This window comes from Chlamydotis macqueenii, chromosome 2 (assembly GCF_036417535.1).
Source record: "Chlamydotis macqueenii isolate bChlMac1 chromosome 2, bChlMac1.mat, whole genome shotgun sequence".
NCBI classification, from domain to species: domain Eukaryota; kingdom Metazoa; phylum Chordata; class Aves; order Otidiformes; family Otididae; genus Chlamydotis; species Chlamydotis macqueenii.
In genome coordinates this window covers 48,674,683-48,692,885 of record NC_141557.1, presented here as the reverse complement: position 1 = coordinate 48,692,885, position 18,203 = coordinate 48,674,683, and the positions used below count along the sequence as shown (strand labels likewise).

The 18,203-nt window shown below is 38.8% G+C and overlaps 1 protein-coding gene across 1 annotated transcript in view; it reads left to right on the top strand.

The window, feature by feature from the left end:
• The first annotated feature begins 667 nt into the window (after nucleotides 1-667).
• Nucleotides 668-18,203, top strand: part of SUSD5 (sushi domain containing 5) — a 41,084-nt gene continuing 23,548 nt past the window's right edge. Inside the window, exons 1-2 of the mRNA XM_010118011.2 lie at nucleotides 668-761; nucleotides 8,753-8,930. Coding sequence (XP_010116313.2) covers nucleotides 668-761; nucleotides 8,753-8,930 — 272 coding nt within the window. The remainder of the gene's footprint in view (nucleotides 762-8,752; nucleotides 8,931-18,203) is intronic.

The window sequence follows — 18,203 nt, the reverse complement described above, 5'->3', positions numbered from 1 at the left end:
AGCTCAGCTGCCAGGATCCCACTCCATTCGTCACCTTTCCTCCACCCTTACCTGAAGACTGTCACTCTTGCTGTGGCAGCCGCTGACCTGGGACCCTCAATAGTGTACCGCTGGCTGATTTCATGTTGCAGGGAAAACACTCCCCATGTCTGAACCCATCCCTCCAGAGAGGCACAGCTAAGCCCACAAACTCACCGTGTACCAGCGCCAACTATCTAGCTGCCCTTCTCCTCTCAGCCAGGGATTACTTCTGCTCGTTGCTTGTCCTTTCCCCACCCTTTTCTCTCTCTCCTGGCTTCTACATTTCTTCCACCGTGATCCATTGGGTATTTACCGACAGGATAATGTGACTTTTCACACCGGCTCTCTGTGTGCCCTGCCCTGCAGACTGGGCTGGATAAAGCCTCTCCCCAACCCCAGCTGGCTGGACATCTCCCCCCACCTTCCCCTCCCCTTCACACCAGCCAAGCCAAGGATTCCTCTCTCCCTCCCTCTTTCTTTTTCCACCCCTCCCGCCTTCAGCGCAAACCCAAGACGCAGGATCCTGCCGAGGGAAAAGCGCTCCTTGAAATCATCACCGCAGACCCTGCTGTGAAAGTGCAGAGGAGGAGAGAGAAAAAACCTCGGCAGCCAACCTCCTGCGGCTCAGGGCTCTGCAAGCAGGGCAATGGCTTCAGGCTCTCGGAGATTCTCTCTCACCTTTCTCCAGGGCGTGGGATCTGTCTTCTTCATCCTTCAGATCATCTCTGTTCAGGCTGATGGTGAGTCCCCCATTCAGTTTGGGCTGGGTTGCTATGGCTGGAATGAGAGCTGTATGTTGAAATGTGTTATTGCAAAAAAAAAAAACAAACCCACACTTTTTTTTTTTTTAAATAAGAAACTTAAATACACACCCCAGTTTGGGTTAGGAAACGTCTGATTCAGAGGTTTTTGAAACTCTACAAATACCCTGGGGTTAAGCAGAGAAAGGAAATAAGATCCCAGAAGGCTAAGATTATTTTATTACAACAAAATGACAGGATAGTGAAGTTTTCCAGGGGAAATAAGAATAATAAAACAAAGCCAGAACATGAGTAAGAAGACTCAGCTATATTTTAGGAGAGCTCTCCCTATAATTAAAAGTATCTTTTCTCCTAAGAACTTCCCATGTGCCCACTTCAGATGCCCCCCCAACATCGATTGATACAGGCAGGTACTTAGGAAGGGAAGACAAGAACTCAAGGGCTTTTATAATGTTTTCTGTTCAGTACCACATGCGCTGAAGATGACTGCTCACCTTTCTGCATGTGAGTTTCATCTGCGCTTCACTGCCGAGGGGTATGATCAGGACATGAATTTGGCTGAAGCACCAGCTACCAGTTCCTCTGAAAGGGGACTTTTTACTGATGATAATCCCAAATAGCTGCATCCTTTGAAAGTTTCCAGCAGCCTATTGCACTTTTGGTGATTAAGCCCGTAGTAATGATGACCAACTTGCCCTAGCAAAAACACTATTTATTTTTGAAACAACTGTGTCCTTTCCTGGGAGAGCAATGCTGAATGGCCACATTTTTTCACTTTCACAGCTGCAATAGATTTATGCCTGATCTCAGGATTTTTTTTTTCACTACACTAATCCTTTACCATCAATGTTTGCTGCATTATTCCAGAGAATAGATCTTAAACATTATAGAGCAATAAAAACCTCTTCTTTTTGTTTTCAGAGTATTTTTCCTCTTTAACCTAAGTTTATTTCAGCTGATGACAAGGTATGGCAAAGAAAAGGGAGAAAATTAATCTTGCCTGTATGTTTCTACCACGTTGTGTAAAACATCACTTATACAACAGAACTCTGTCTTGTAATTTGAAGAAAATTACTTTCCATTAAGAATAAAGGAAAATAGATGTGTTAGGCAACTGCACTGTGTTCCAGTAGGCAAAACTGCAATTCTGATTTTAGGAAATACTCCTTCCCTAGCAAAATGCTGCTGAAATGAGGAGAATAAAAATGCACACCTATGAGGGAGAGTTCTGCACAAAATTTAAGGAAAGGGGACAGGAATAATAAATTAAACTTCTTAAGAATCCTTCATCTGAAGAGTTCCCTTATCTTTTTGAGAGCGCCTCCCAATTTGTATTATTTCTGTGGAATTAATGGCATCTTCCTGGGTCCTAAACAGACATCCTCTAAAAGAGAATGGGAAAAAAATATTGGAGATAATTTTAAGGCAGAGATCATGACAGATTTTAATTGTCATTCAACAGTTGGTCAAATTTACTTTACACATGCCAAAGCATTTATAAGAATAAAAGGGTAGAATATCTGAAGTACATTACAGTTGTAGAGCATTATTATAATACTGTGTTTTCCATTTTTATTTAACTTCTAAGCAGTATCATTGTGCAAAATGTGCAAGTCCTCTATTAACGTGCTTTTCAGTGTGTTCTTGTAATACTAATATTCAAGCTAACAACTGTAACGCTTCCCTGTAAACCATCTAGCTTATTATACATCGATACAGAAGAAAACACTTTGTGTGAACTTCAAAATTTACCACTACATGTAGGCTTAGGTATTTAAGAAGATCTGAGAGTATGAAACAGGATTAATACTTTCTTTTATAACAGATTCTGGCCTGATCCAGTCAGGAAACCACCTTCTCATTTCTGTAAGTTGTAGGTGAAAATACAATGGTGCTACTCTCTAATATGTGCAAATATCACTGAAGTGCCAAGGGATTGTTCTGGGTGACACATACGTATGTGTGTTTGTGTTATTTTTAACTAAAAGTAACTGCCTGTTTTGCAAACCGCTGAAGGGATTTTGAATTCACCTTGTAAAAACCCTGTGAAATTCAGACGGGCCCCTGTTACAGCCAAACCTTTGAAACTGCTTACAATATATTTCCCTAAGGAAGACTTTAGCTTTATTATCTCACACACAAATAATGATAAAGAGTAGGCAATAAAACTGGAGACCGTCGAGGTCTGATGAAGGTGTAAAGCCTCGAAGCTTAATTGATCTCCTTTGACTAGTATTTACCAAAGCACATATTGCTGTAGTGCAGAGAGACTCCAGAAAGAGCAAGGTAAATGCTGAAATAAATGATAGCTTTGTTTCACTTTGCAGTTTTTTACGATTCAAATGTGCTTGCTCATAGCTGTTGAGGTTGGGGTCAGACGGACAGAAGGCACCTCAAGGGCTTGTTCCTGCTCTGACTTACCGTGGCGTGCCGCTACTGTTAATGCAGTTACTGGAGAATAATATAGGTTATTGCGATGGGTCCGGGAAGCCAGGATGCTGCTTCATGCGTGCTGCACAGGAGTCTCCTCTGCTTTTTTTTTTGACTCTCTCTTTTGTCTTTTCACGGCAGCTAAAATATCCATGTGCATGAACCCTACTTTTCTGCAGAGTGCTTGCTCTGAGACAAGAGCGTATCAGCAGAGAATGATGGTGATTAGTCTCCCTTGCTAAGACACTCCTGAGATTAAAAAAAAAAGAGCTAATTCCAAAACTTTACCAATTGTTCCAGAGTGAAGTTGGTCTGTTGACTAAATCTAGGTTGCCTGGAAGACCTATTGGTCACGCCAGTTGTCTGGTAGTGACCATCCGTAGTGACTGCAGAGGTTGCAAATGGAAGGTTCCTGAATCCAGACAGCTAGGCACAATTGGGTAAGGATCTGAGCTGCATGCTTCTGACCTAGAACCAGATTATGTCTGATGTTAAAGGTAGGAAAAAACCCTACTATACCCTTTCCTTTGGCTTGCTTTGCACCCTTTTTGCAAATAAAAGGGAAAAAAAAGTATGCTTTTTCTCTTCTGCTCTCTCTAGCCATTTACATTTGAGTAGCAGGTGTCTAAGCATTTCAGGCTCCCACTTGCAAAACAGCGTGTATGTCTGTATGCTGCAAAAATAAATGCATAAACAAGTCCAACTATTTGATCCTAAAGCCTGAAGTAAAATTAAAATTTAAGCTCAAACTGAATTTGACTGAGGAGGAACTGAAAGGTGAACTCCCAATTTTGCTATTTTTCTGATGATGTAATATTTTAAGTAATTTGAATTAAATAAGACATCATTCACTTTAGTTTTTAGCAGAAATAAACTGTACATTCATGAACACTAAGTAGAACTGGTAATTACCCAAATCTCAGTAATTGTACGGTTTTACTAAATCCTCCACCCAACTATTACAATCACAGCCATTGTTACTCACAGCCATAGAAATGGAAATTAAATTGCTCTTGAAGTATAGAAGTGACCTTCCCTTCCTCTGCTCTCTTTTACCTCAATTTGAAGTTTTAAACATTTAAGTAAAAATAAATCAGACTCCAAATTTGCACATTTTTCACCACTTTTATTTTGTTGAAACTGAATGGATTTTATCCTTTGAACTTGTAAGTATCAGGTAATGAGATCAGCACACTGGGCATGCCTTTAAAAGTGCTTTCAGTTTATATTACTTATGAGAGACATTTTTTATTTCAAAGTATGTTTGGCTATGGTGTTTAATGTCTCTTCTTCAAGCATGATGCAAATCCTGCTGAAAACATGGAGAACTTTGAATTCATTTCAGTGGGCTTTGAACTATGCCCGCACACCTCAGAAGAACTTCTTGTTCTAGCTGTTACTGTGTTAGAATAAATTAGCAAAACTCTATCTTCTTGGTAACCAAGAAAATTCTTCTAATTCCACTGAGATTCCTAAAAGTACAAAAAAAACCACCTGGTTTTGGACTGATTTTATTTTTGACGAGTCCATTTTTTGCACTTACATATATCTGATTGTAGGTGGCTCTTCAGTCTTGAAAGCATAATAAGCTCCAGTTGTTAGAAGCTGAGTTTAGCAAAATTTGAAACTGGAAATAAGGTGGAGTGAGAGTAATGAACCATTGGAACAGTTTACTATAAAGTGTGCTGTAAATTCTCCATTACTTAGAGTCATTGAATCATGACTGGATGCCTTTTGAAAATACATGCTCTAGTTGAACCATGAATTTTTGGACTTGATGGTGGAATTACTGGGGGAAATCTACAGTCTGGTTATGCAGGTATTAAACAAGGTGATAAAAATGAATTCCAGAAGCCTTGAAATCTATGGTTTTATGAGTATGTTTTCAATCAGATGTTACTGAGGAACTCTTAAGTGAAAACTATATTCAGCGATTGCTTGTTGATAAAGTTTTTGTGCCAAACAACAATAAAAATCATTCTTTAATCAATATATCAAAATATAATCAACATTCTGTAATAATAGTGATCAGCTGATGGTAGAGACTACTGATATAATATAGGCTAGTTATTAAATAGTCTCTTTGGTTTCAAGTGTGAATTCTTCTTGAGAGAAGCTGTTAATTACAGTAAGAAGAATTATGTCTTATCATTTATGTCTTACCAATTAAATTACAATTTTTTTCACTGGTTTCAAAGGAGAACCTGAAGAATCTTACTGTGACAAAGACATTTTCCTTAGGAACTTGATAAGTTCAAGATGTGCATTATGCCTCCTGACAAAGGCTACTTTCCATAGATTTGCAGCGTGATTTTGAAACCAAAGGGACTGGCTTTGTTTGAAAAGGCTTCAGAAAAGTATGTGGAGTTTTGGGAACAAGTTTTCACACCACCTATCTCATCATCACATTATGGGAAGCAAATTTTACGGAGTAGAAATTAAGGGAGAGGGTTGAGAAGGAGCTCAAACACGGGGGCTGTTCAAGGGTACCACAAACAAAGGCACACTACGTTCTTCACACAAACAAATACAAAGACATGATCCTTCCATCCTGTGCCTTATGGAAATATAGCATAGTCTCATATTTAAAACTGTACATTTAAAATGGAATAACAATAGATCTCTTGATACTATCTCAGAGAGAAAACTGATTTCAACTGCTGCACACTCTCATAATGTGCTAGAGAGGGGATACGATTTGAATTTTTCACAACCCCAGTACCCAAATTGACTGTGATATCATCAAGTATTTGAGATAAACCTCTTTTTTTTTTTTTTTAACTTTACATTGCCACTAGCAGTGAAAAAAAATTTACAAATATTTAACCAGGACCCTTTGATCCCAAGCTTGAAAATTATAACACTTTTGTGATTAAAGGTGAGAAAAAATCAATACATTACTATCTCAAGCATGTTAGCAACCATAAGGTGCAGAATTCAATTTTGGTGTTGTAGTCTTATTTATTTAAGGATATTTCCTGATTTGACATGCTTTTGTGTTTTTCCTATTGTCATGCTAGCATGTCTCCTATATTTTTCTTCTGTAAATACCCCTCAGTTATGTGACACAGCTCAGCTGTTCTGTTGGTCACATGTCAAATAAGTGATTCTTACTTGCTATTATATTTTCAAAGTAAGAAATTAGGCAAAATAGAAAGAACATCTTAAAAACTGGGCAGATAGCCATAGAGCTTCTAAAGCTTTGGAGAAGATTCCCAGGTCGGTCTGGTAAGCAGGTCAGCCTTCTTTATCCACTTCTGGCTAACCAGAATTTCCTATAAAGCATTTCACTGTAATTTTCTCAACCAATAAGTGCTTCCTAGCTTACCCTAAAATGTATTTGTCTGCATAATTTGGACATCCCAGATACCTTTTTGAAGGACTAAACTCTGTTTTCAACCGGCATCTCCGTAGTCCCTAGTAAAACATTAATTTATCTTAAGTACTAGCAAACATGTAACAGTAGTTAAGGAAAACTGTCTCAGCCTCAGTCTTGGCTAGCTAAACTCCTCTAAAAATATAATTGTCAATTACTAGTAAAAAGTCTAAATAATGAACTTAATTTCTTCTAATTTTAGATGGAACTCAATCCTTAATGGTCTTCCTTTCTTTAAGACTTCTAACTAAAATACTAATGGCTGGAAAACAGGGGTTACTGCCATGCTGAACTAAAATTTATTATTTAAGTCAGATACTACACAAACTTGCCCTATATGTCTTTGATGATGCACTCAATCCTGAGAGCCAAATTGTGAAATGTAGAATGTGGACAAGTTTTTAGTTGGGACGAAGCCTCAATAAAGCATTACATTTGATCCCTGCTTACTGTTACTAATGAAAGTTGTTCTGCAACTTAGGAATCATAGTTTAAACCATCATCCTTCTGCTTTTATTGTCTGTCTCCCTACCCCATGCATACTTTGCTACGTCTATCCATGGTTTTGGAAACAGCAGCCTGTGTTACAGTCATGTGCATTATTTGGGACATTTTGCAAAGAATCCTGAGGTTTTGGTACTCAGAACTGTAGAGGCTTGCTTTTTTTTACTGCTGTGTGTAAACTCCCTTGTTCTAATTACAATTCATGGTATTTATTATAGTTGAGCAGCAAGAGACAATGTCTTCTTGGTCAACTACTGTTAATTGCATGAGAACATCACTATAGGTACTCTGAATTCCTGTTCCTTCTCATCACTGCTTGTCCCGCTTACTTCATTTGCTATCTGCCCAAGTCAGGATGACTTCTTGCTGTGTATGTGTGGAATTCCCACCAAAGTAGGAATCTTCATCAAGACCCATATGTGCTTCTTAGCTAATGTAAACACAAATGATCTATTTACTTGAAAGAAATTTTGCGTTTTTTGCTGTAAGGACTGTGATTCTTGCAGTGGGTTAAGCTGTACACAGGTGAGAACAGAAAGCTGTCAGGGACAGACGTATCCTGTATCAGTTCCCTATATTTAGGATTAGATTCAGATTTATCAGTTTGCTGAAATAGTATGCAGTGGGTGTGGCACTTGGTATAGAATCAGGCTGAATCACTCCAAAGGAGTCCTGATATCGGTCAATATATCCCATAAGTGTGAAGCTAGCTACATAATGAACACTTGGTATGTGCTGGAAGCTCTGCATTGATGTAACCACTACCACTAATCTACTTTTGAAATAAGCCATAATAAGTGTTTCCAGGCATTTACTGAATGAACAGTGCTTAAAAGTTGTCTTCATTCACCTGCAAGCAATGTAAATCTATACCTTTGAAATTTAGAAGGTATTCTGAGGGATGTCATCTTCAGAAAGAAGATACTTTACATTACAACTAGTAATTTACATATCAGCACTGTAAACGATCTCATTGTTTATTTCTTTTTCTGGAGACATCCAGCTAATGTGTTTATTCCATAACCCAGTAACTTCTCAAGCTTTATTGCCAAAACCCCAACTGCCCTGTCCACAGTTGCCAAAACCTCTAACTTTCACCCTTATGGCTTTCACAGTGTTAGATAAAGTAAAATAAACTGAACTGAAAATAAAAATAACACAAGAAATTGTTATGCTAAATATATTCTCATGCTCATTCAAAAAAGCCTTCCATTAAGAAAAAAATTCCATCTGTCTTTCAGAAGGATAAGATAACAAAGTGGCTTTGCAGCAGCATTTAGCACAAGTTGCCATAGAATTGTATTATTTTTATTTTAGAGAATAAGTATAAATCTATTTCTGATGTGAGAGAGTGTCATGCTTTCTCTCTCCAGCTCTTAAGCACAGACCTATAGAGGCAAGACAAGCTTTTCATATGGGCCAGGAATGAATAGGGGCTTAGCCATGCTTGCTTTTCTGTTGATGAACGAAGTAAAATGAAAAGCTAAGACAAAGGTATTTACAGCGTTGATAAAATTAGTCATTCCAAGAAGGAGATTGCTCATTAAAATGAACTTAGTAAAAGCGAGAAGACTATCTGGTAATAATTTGCAATATTTTTGTTGAGTGTATATTGAGTACAACACCACGACAAGTGACATGTCCTTTCTTGGTGTTGCAGGGAAAGTGTTTACACTTGAGTCCAAGAACAACTCTCAGGGTCTGGATTTAGCTGAAGCTGAGAAAGCTTGTGTTGACCTGAGCGCTCGCTTAGCAACTGCAGAAGAACTGAAAAGGGCTGTTCTGGACTGTTCTTTCGCTGGCTGCACCACGGGATGGCTCGCTGGTGGCTCCACTGGGTAAGGACAACAGCATAACCCTTCCTGAGAAGTATGAATGACAGCTGTCACACGCGTTTTCCTTCTTGACTGAAAATATTACTGGAAAATACTGGCCACAATTCAAGCACCGTGACATATAGCTAAATATACCACTCCCTCCACAGATTCAATTTTGTACAGCTAATATTGCAGTGACACAAATATTTATCAGTCTCAGATCACATATTTCACGGATCTGAAGTAATTTCCTCTTCCCCTTTCCTTCTGAATTATGTCGTTGTGGTTCCTTTGCACCTGGCCTATAGCAGGGTACTGAGGCCTAAAGGAGCTCACAGGCTGGGGGCACCATGCTGGAGTTTCAGTGCTCCCTGGGCTTCTCATGGAAATCATATATCTGTCTCAGGTATTTACATGTGTCTAAATTGACAGTAGGCATGATCAAATAGGTATGACTTTAGATGTACTTAGATATGATAATACAAAAGTGGTAGAGAGTAGAGAGTTTGTTGAGAAAGCTCACCAGGGAGCCAGTACTGTTGCTCAATGTAGTGAATTGTATTATATTATGTATCACTCGACGTGGCACTAGGCTGAGCTTTGCCTTGCATTACAGATAGTGTTGCAGGATGTACTGGCCTCCCACAGCCTCTCCAGGAAGCATCGTTGCCTCCACAGAGGCCAGTTCAAAGCAGGAACATAAAAGTGCCCTGTGGTGGCAACTGCTTCCCTCTGTTGATCAAAGTTTCAGGAGGCTGAAGTCAGCCTTCGGGAATACTCCAAAAGTCCCGATGCCTTTCAGTGAAATTTAAGATTTTGAGGACCTGTGTCCACATAGGTGCTAGCTGTGTGCCAGAAGCAGCAGAGCCCTGCCATCACCATGCCACTGTGCTGTGGCGGATGAGGGCTTCCCAAACTCCAGCTAACTCAGGCTCATTCCAGTCTTGCACAGGTCTGGCTATGAGGCACTACACTGGGCCAAGCACCCACATCCCACCTGCCCAGTCTTCTCCAATATTAAAGCCTTCATAGGCTTCATATTTGACAAAGAGACCAAATAACAGAAAAATCAATTAAAAAAAAAACAAAATGGAGGAGCTGAGAGTTGACATAAAAGTCTCATGTCACTGAAGCTGGGACCATACAGGAATTGCCTAGAAGGAGCATGAGTAGATCTGAAGTCCTTTCTCTCTTGAATCTTTCCTTCATCAGACTTACCAGCAACAGCCTTAGCGTAATGTGTACTTTTATTCCCTTGAAAATGGCTACTACTAATGAAAGGTGATATTTAAACAACTTCAAGCAAAAGCAACTAGTTCCAGTGATCTTTTTTCTCCAGGTTAAAAAAATTGTTTGAACATGTATTTGTATATACTTTCGCTCACGAAAAAAATAATCCAGAAATCTCTCAGGATATAATACAGTGAACTAAATCATAAAAATTTTCTTCCTAAGCCAGTTGCTGAGATGTCATGCAGGCCAAAGAGCCAGGAAAACTGTGTCCATCTCTAAGAAGTGCATGGCAAAGTTGTTGTACAGGTTCTTTTTATACAGCCTCAGTATTACGAAAGTAAGGAGTGCTGATGGGTAGGAGAAAGAACTGTCCCTTTTTAAAATCTAAGCAATACCACCATTTAGTCCTGAGAGGTCCTCAGTTAATTACTGCAGGCACTGGAGCTCAAACTGTTAATAGACCAGTTGTGGACCTGTCCCTGAATATCTTCAATATCAAAATTGGATACAATGATAGTATTGTACACATCACACCATGATGATGTGAGAATGTGCACATCGTCATACTGATGGGAAGGAAAGGAATATTTTTCATCCATTCCAACTTTCCGTACTCCATTCCTCCAGTAAACCTGTCTTTAATATGGAAATCTCTAAACTGTTTATCAGAAAGGACATCGTGGGGGTACATCGGCATGCCGTTGCTGTGCAGTCACCACATCTGACCTTCGCTGGAGAGCTTCACTGGAGACAATAGTTCTTCAGAGCTGGAATTTGATACTTTCTTCTCTGGGACTATTTTACCCTGGACAAGCACCAGAATGTATGTTACTTGGTTCATTGAACTGGATATTTCTGACTCTGGAGAAAACCAGGAAAAGTATAATACCTAAAAAAGCTATACTGGTTTCACTGTTAGTTAATGCAGCTCTGGAGAAGGAAATAAGCAGTCAAGTGCAAAGTATGCAAATGAGACAAAGTTACTCAAGTTGGACAAGCTAAAATAGACTACAAAGATTTTCAGAGGGATTTAGATGAATGGACAAAACGAAGACAAATGGAGTTCAATGATAATATGTGCAAGAGGAATGTGCAGTCTGTTTGAAAATATCTGTCAGCCGAGGAAAGATATGAGGACATCACTATGGACAGCACAAAGAAAACGCCTGTCAAACTGCAACTGTAGTAAAAACAAACAATCAAATAAAGAAAGTTGCTAGAGTGCTTATGGAAGGGGATGGAGAATATAAAAAATATAAATATAAATACATATATATATACACACACATATATAGGTCAGTGTAACAGCCTACTTTGGAATACTGTACCTATTGCTGTTACCATGTCTTCAAAAGGGTACTAAGACAGGATCAAAAAAAGAGCTCAAGAATGATTAAAGGCATGGAAAAGCTATTAAGATAAGACTTAAAATATTTTACTAAATTAGTTAGTTAATTTTTCAAATATATCTGCAGGTACCTATTTAATACTTTGGCCATTTACTTGATGAATGGGAACATGATAGCAAGGATAAATGATAGCTGGTAAACAGAAGAACCTCAATCCACACTCTCCTCAACTGATTTAACACAGAGAGGGGAAAGCGGGCTTCAGAGCATGCCCAGAAGGTTACAGAGGTAGGAAAAATTATTTCCAAAATAAAGGACTCTTTACTGTTATTCATCTTGATGGACCTCCACATCTTCAAATGTAATGTCATGGCCAGGGAGAGAAGTGACCTCCTCATGTTTGCCAGGTCCAAAACCACTCAGGATTTTATAAGTCGGATCTAAAACCTTGGATTCCTCCCAGCAGCTGACTGGCATCCAGTGCAGATCACAGAGCTTTAGTCTAATACCCTCCCATATCCTCTTGGACTGTGTAAACCAGAAGGGAGATGAATAGGAGGGAACGTGATAAAAGAAGTTCCTAATTTCAGGAAGAATGCAGTTTGTTTTATTTATTTGGTGCCTGGAAAGTTTCCCAATCTTTCCCCTGAGGAAAAATGGATTAGACATTGGCAATAGAAGTAAACACAAACAAATGCTGTGAGTGCATTATAGTGCTGCAGATTTTCTGACACGCTTCAGTCCTCCTTCCACCTCATAGACTTCAAACTGAACAGAAGCTCTAGCAGAGATGTAAGGACTTTTTCACCTCTAGGTCAATTTTCCAGGTTTTGCACAAGTCAGTGAAGTGAGAGTGATGCTGGTGGAAGAAGACACCAATGTGCTGGTGAAGATGCTCACGTTGCGCTCGCTAACACACTTCAGTCCTTGCAGACGGGGCTGGCCCAAGCAGCAGGTCTCGACAAGTATGATTCACTTCAGCTGATGTGGGGTGGAAATTGCTTAAACAAATACATCCCTGCCAGCAAATCCAAAGAGACAATAAACTGGGTGGTTTTGTGGTTTGAGCAGCCTGGGACAGAACCTCTTTCACAGGCATAAGGGGATGTTTTTTTCTTCCACTTTCAGTTGTTCAGACCAACACAATTCAGAGTTCAGTGCTGTTGGCACAGGCAAGTCACTGACAGGTCCAAGGACTTGGTAACCTCTAGAGAAGAGCTACTGACAAGTAGATAGGGGTAAGAGGATAAGGGGTAATGTCTTTCAGCAGCTCAGAGGTAAACCATTTACAAGTCAGTCCTGACATGTGTAACTTATAAAGCATTACACATTGTTACATTTCAGGAAATGAAATGTCGTTAGGCAGGTCTCATTTGTCAGATGAGCCCTAATAGCTATATTTGTACTAAAAAATGACACTCTTACGACTTATTTGCATGTCAGACAAGTGAGTCAGTAAAACCAGCAAGCGATCTGCCAGAACATAAATGAGAAAAAGGTGGCAGAGTTCTCTGAAGGGCTCTCACTGCTACCTTTTGACTTCAGTTGTCATACTGGAAAACCCTGTGTCAAGTCCTCCAGTGCTGGGCAGTGTCTCCTGTCTTATGTTCATTTCTGGGATTTTTTAAATTTGGAAAGTGAATACAACACGATTTTTCTTATTATCAGCCCCATGCACAGAATATTAGAAAGCAGCTATTTATTTTAGAAATTGTAGACATCCTTAACAGCTTGTATTAAGATATTCATAGCAAATTTACTAATTTCCATTGCTTTTCTAGGACTGAAAAGCTGAAGCTGTCCTATTCTCTATCCCGTTCCTTATTTGTCTACAAAAGGATGAAGCCGTATATCCCTTCTGTAGGGGTTCTGAAGCTCTCCTGTTCTATGATAGACCTTCTGCAGGGCTGTCAACCTATTCCTTTGCATGAAATTGCCCTGGGCTGGTTCCTGCCCAGTCCCTGGAGGATTTTTTTTTGGAGGGGATAGCTCTGGAGCGAGCAAGCAGAGTCAGCTAGAATAAGCCTTGCTGTGGGAGTCAGAAGACTGGGGTTCTTTTCTTGGCTGACCACAGACCAGATGTTTGCTGCTAGGAAAATTACTTCATCTCTATTTTTCCTTCCTTTTGTTAGCTCGTCGGGTTTTGCACTGACTTCTATTGAATGCTTCTACAGTCTCGAACACAACAGGGCCCTCACTGCAGATGACACCAGTGGGAAATCTAATAATAAGACTCAGAAATGACATTTCACAAGACTACCTACTTCTTTTTCTGCCTACTGCGTGGGACTTGCCCAGCACCTACCCAGCAGTAGGGTAATAACAGCACATTTCTTGGGAAAGAGAAAAGCAATATCCGAGGAATGAAATAAGGTTCTGTTGCTAACTCTTGCTGGTCCTCTCATCTGTATGTGTAAACCCTTGGACTTGTGGGTCCTGTGAAATCTGGCCAGGTGTACATGCTATAACAGGCCCACTTGCTTATTTGCAGGGAAGCAGTCCTAATGATACGTCAGTTTGGCAAGCTCTCTGTTTCATTTTGAGGCTGTTCTCTGCTGCCCGATGATAGTGATGAATTTGCTCCCAGACATGTGTATGAGGTAGATCAATTAATTCCCTTCAAGAGAAAAATCCAGACATAGCTGACAGGACATCATCCAATTCAAAATGCTAAAATTACTTATGAAACTTGTGAGGAGGCCTTGCACTCCGAAATGGCTTCAAGTCACAAACTCTAGTCCCACAGCCCACATCTGCTGTCATGCTCTGCTGGAAGATGACTTTGTCTTCTCATTATTTCTTGTCAGTCATCTCAGGAAGTCTCATACAGAGAAAAAAGAAAGTAATTGTTTTTCAGGAATAGGGATTTCTACATGAAGCTCAGTCAAGAGACTTTAATTTAATGTATGGACGTGGCTAGTTTACGCCAAGGAATGATATCACTGACTAATGTGAACATGAGCCACTTTGCTTCAACTTTGGGGGGGCTTCGAATCTTTTCTTGGCACAACCTGGGAAGACAGCATGGGCAAAGTATGACAGCTGTGCTTCCTGAAAAAACAGAGAGCTCAATAATTGAAGAGTTTTTAAGAAAATGTACTTTTTCAGGGAAAGTACCCTACAAAAGAAAATACATTTTTGATATATTTTCTTGGACAAGCACCCAAACCACCATCTGCTAAACTGTAGCATCACAGTCCTCAGAGTAGCCATTTACTTAGCTGGGACCCACAGTTTTAAATTGTATTTTTACTGGGAGGTTTGCAGACTTGGAGGGCTTTAGGAAAACTTTAGCAAACTTTGGCACAAAAGGTAGGGGTATGCTAGTGAAATTAGTTAATGCCAGAAGGTTAGAACTCATTGTTAAGACCAAGGAAAACCACAATATTTAACAGGAAGGTAAGCCTGACTTCAGAGACGGAGTAACAGAAATGGGGTGCAATGTAGCAGTATTACATGAAGACTAATAGGAATCTCTGCCTTAAGCTAGCAGTTCAGCTGGAAAAGGCTGAGAAAGAGCTGGGTGTAGTCACAGAACACAGGATGGCAGTGAGCCTGTCGTAAAATAAAATAACTCACATAAAATTTGTGAAAAAAAGGAAATGCAGGCCTCCTAAAAGACACCTCCTGCTCCAGGAGAGACAGGGCAGTACTGGAGGGCTTGAATGAGGCACTGGTGAGACTCCACCTAAAATACAGCAATATAATTCTTGGTATTCAGGCTCAGAAGGAATAAACATAGAATAGAATTAGTCTAAGAAAGCACCTCTCTTATCAGGAGTGATTAAAAGTGATCAGTTTATTTAGTCTAGCAAAATTAAGACAGAAAGAGGATATTCTTTCTCTTGGCAAATGCATGAGAGCGACTAAAACCAGGGTTTTAACTTGCAAATTAGTTCTAATGAGATTAATTTTCTAAAATTCAGAAGAACTTCACGTATTTTGCCCTTTTTTTTAGAATCTCTGTAATGTTTTGTCCTACCTAAAAGCCTTTTGTCTGAGAAATGAGCTTCTCTGTAAATGAATAGCATTCAACAAATTTTTTTTTTTTTTTTTTAATACACTCTTTGGTAACTAATCAATAACATCTGTTATGAAAGGCATGGATTAAACTGGAGCCCATAAAATGAAATTGAGTAAAACCAACTTTCTAGTGACACTTGACGTGTCTTTGAGCACGCAACTAGTCCTGGCCAGGAAGCAACACGTTTCTCTTCTACATGCACTAAGAATGCTCAAATTATATGTACATAGCTATATTATAGTAAAATGGCTATATAAAATCTTTCATACTAGGCTACAGTATGAAAATCTGCATGAATGGGACATATTTATTTAATGAACAGAGGCCTTACTATTTCAGTAGTCATGTGTACAACTTCAAGCACAAAAGGGTGCATTTTGGTGATATTTTTAAGAATCTAAAGGATATTGGTTCTGCCTTGGTAAGACCTCCTTTTGACATTTCCAGTGGCAGTATTGCTGTTGGAATATCTTCATGTCACACTTAGCAGCTGCTTTCTTTGGGTGACATCCAGCCAAAATTAGCCTGTATAGTTCCCAGTCAATGGACTTTCCAAAGCCCACCTGTGCTCCCTTTCATGACTTTTCAGGGAAATTTTCTTCCCTTTGGTAATCATGAACATGTCATTTATATTTTATTCCTCATCAGAGCCAGCTTTATAGTTTGTAGTTTCCCAAACTACAGAAGGGAAAGACTAAGAATAAAAATCCTCTAGTTTGGCTTCCAGTGTACTGATTTTTTTTCTCTCACCTAGTTACTGAAACACAAGTGGTAAAGCTGACCTATGAAAAAAATTAGCACAGGATGTTAAAGATTTATCTTGACTAAGAAAAGTTATGAAGTTTTAAACTTTCTAATTAGAGGAAGGTTTGTTATACTATGTTATGAACCCGACTTCTACAGTGCCTTGGCTAACACATTGTTGATGATGTTCTGAGTTGAATATATTAATATGCAAGTTTATAGTTCTATGAATAAATGTCATAAAACCATTCTGACTCAGTTCAGTGAATTTATTGACTAAGACTACAAACTTACGATCAACTGGCAGATAAAGTAGCAACTACAAAACATCCCAGTCCCACCTACTGGTTTCCGTGCTGATGGATCACGCTATGTCATATAAATTCAGCTGTTAACTCCATATGTTTTAACTTGGGTTTGCTGAAAATTTTTCAAGCATTACAAAATTGCTATGGAATTATCTTAGAAAGTAGAAGTATCAGTGGATACTACTATAAACAAAATTTAAAATTTATATAGAACTATTATGTGTTTATTATGTATATCTTTATTATACATGCCTATATACAATATTTAAAAAATCAGTTATCTTTACTTTGACTTGAGTATATTGTTATGATACATGTAATAATATATATTACATAGTGGCATATTATGGCATATCGTGAAATAAATACTATTTATGACAGCTTTTCTGCTATTTCCTTCTTTGAGGAGAGGAATCAGAAGTGCGAAATATATCAATTACTCATTGGTTACATAATGGATTAGAAAAAATTTAACCAGCACAAGAGTAAGTGGAAGGCTTCTAGGAAGTCTGGCTCATACCTTATTGTAGTGTATATTAAATTTTCTCCTCACGTGTGCACATGATAAATGCAATATCTGAGTCATGGCACAGGAAAATAATGATCAGCTGGACAACATCTGATCTTTCTTTCAGGGTAGGTACAGAGGAAAGACTGTTAATTGTTCTTAGTTGGATGAATCGTATTGTACAGCAAGAATTAAACGGAGGTTCAACATAGTGCCTCGTCTCTGTGGTCTCTTGTTTTCTTGAGAGGAGACGAGGCATCATGAAGCAGATTGGTCTTCTAGGCTATGTAGCAGTGGACTGAGAAGATTGTCAGTAGATTTTGTCTTGGCTTGTCAAGGAACCAAAGGAGGCACCCTCCCACTTTCCATCACAGAGCAGGGACTGTTGTCAACACCACTAGAACTCTTCCTTTCCCAACTATATTTTCACTTTGCTGATAGTATATAGTACTTACACAGTTCTATAGTGATAGTATGTGTGATTGATTTTTATGCTGTGATTGTGAGTTCATGGCTGTATAAGAGTACTTTTCAGGGACATATGAACGTTTCAAGCTGATGTGTATTAAATATAGAGGATTATTACGGACAATCTGCAGTCTGAACTCAGTATGTTTCTTCTGAGGATGTCTACTTTCATAAGAGATCTCCTTAGAAGGAAAAATAAAATTACATCTCTTTCTTAAATACAAGGTGCAAAATCTTGCATAAGACTGCTCTAAGCATCAGATTACAATGTGTGCTAAGATGAGTAATGAGCAAGTCTGTTTAAGTTCAATTATTACATGAAAGTAGCAATAAATAGAATTACAGTTCCTTGCGTGACTACAGTCTTCTAAATGGCTGGGTAGGTGGATGTATCCCTAAAAAAATTTGTGGCATTCTCTCAACCATGATGCATATCTAAGTGCAACAATTCAAAATAGTAAAGAAATGAACTATGTGACACATTTCCACAACCTCTCAGCGAGGTGTTGGAAAGAATAGGAAAAAAGTATGATTTTTTTGTTTCTTATTTCAGCACAGCAATACTGCTGCTGAAGAAATTTTAAAATGTATTGAATTCTGATTTTATAGCCATTTTTTTCAGTCCTCAAATGAAAAATGTAAAAAAGTTATCTTTTAGAA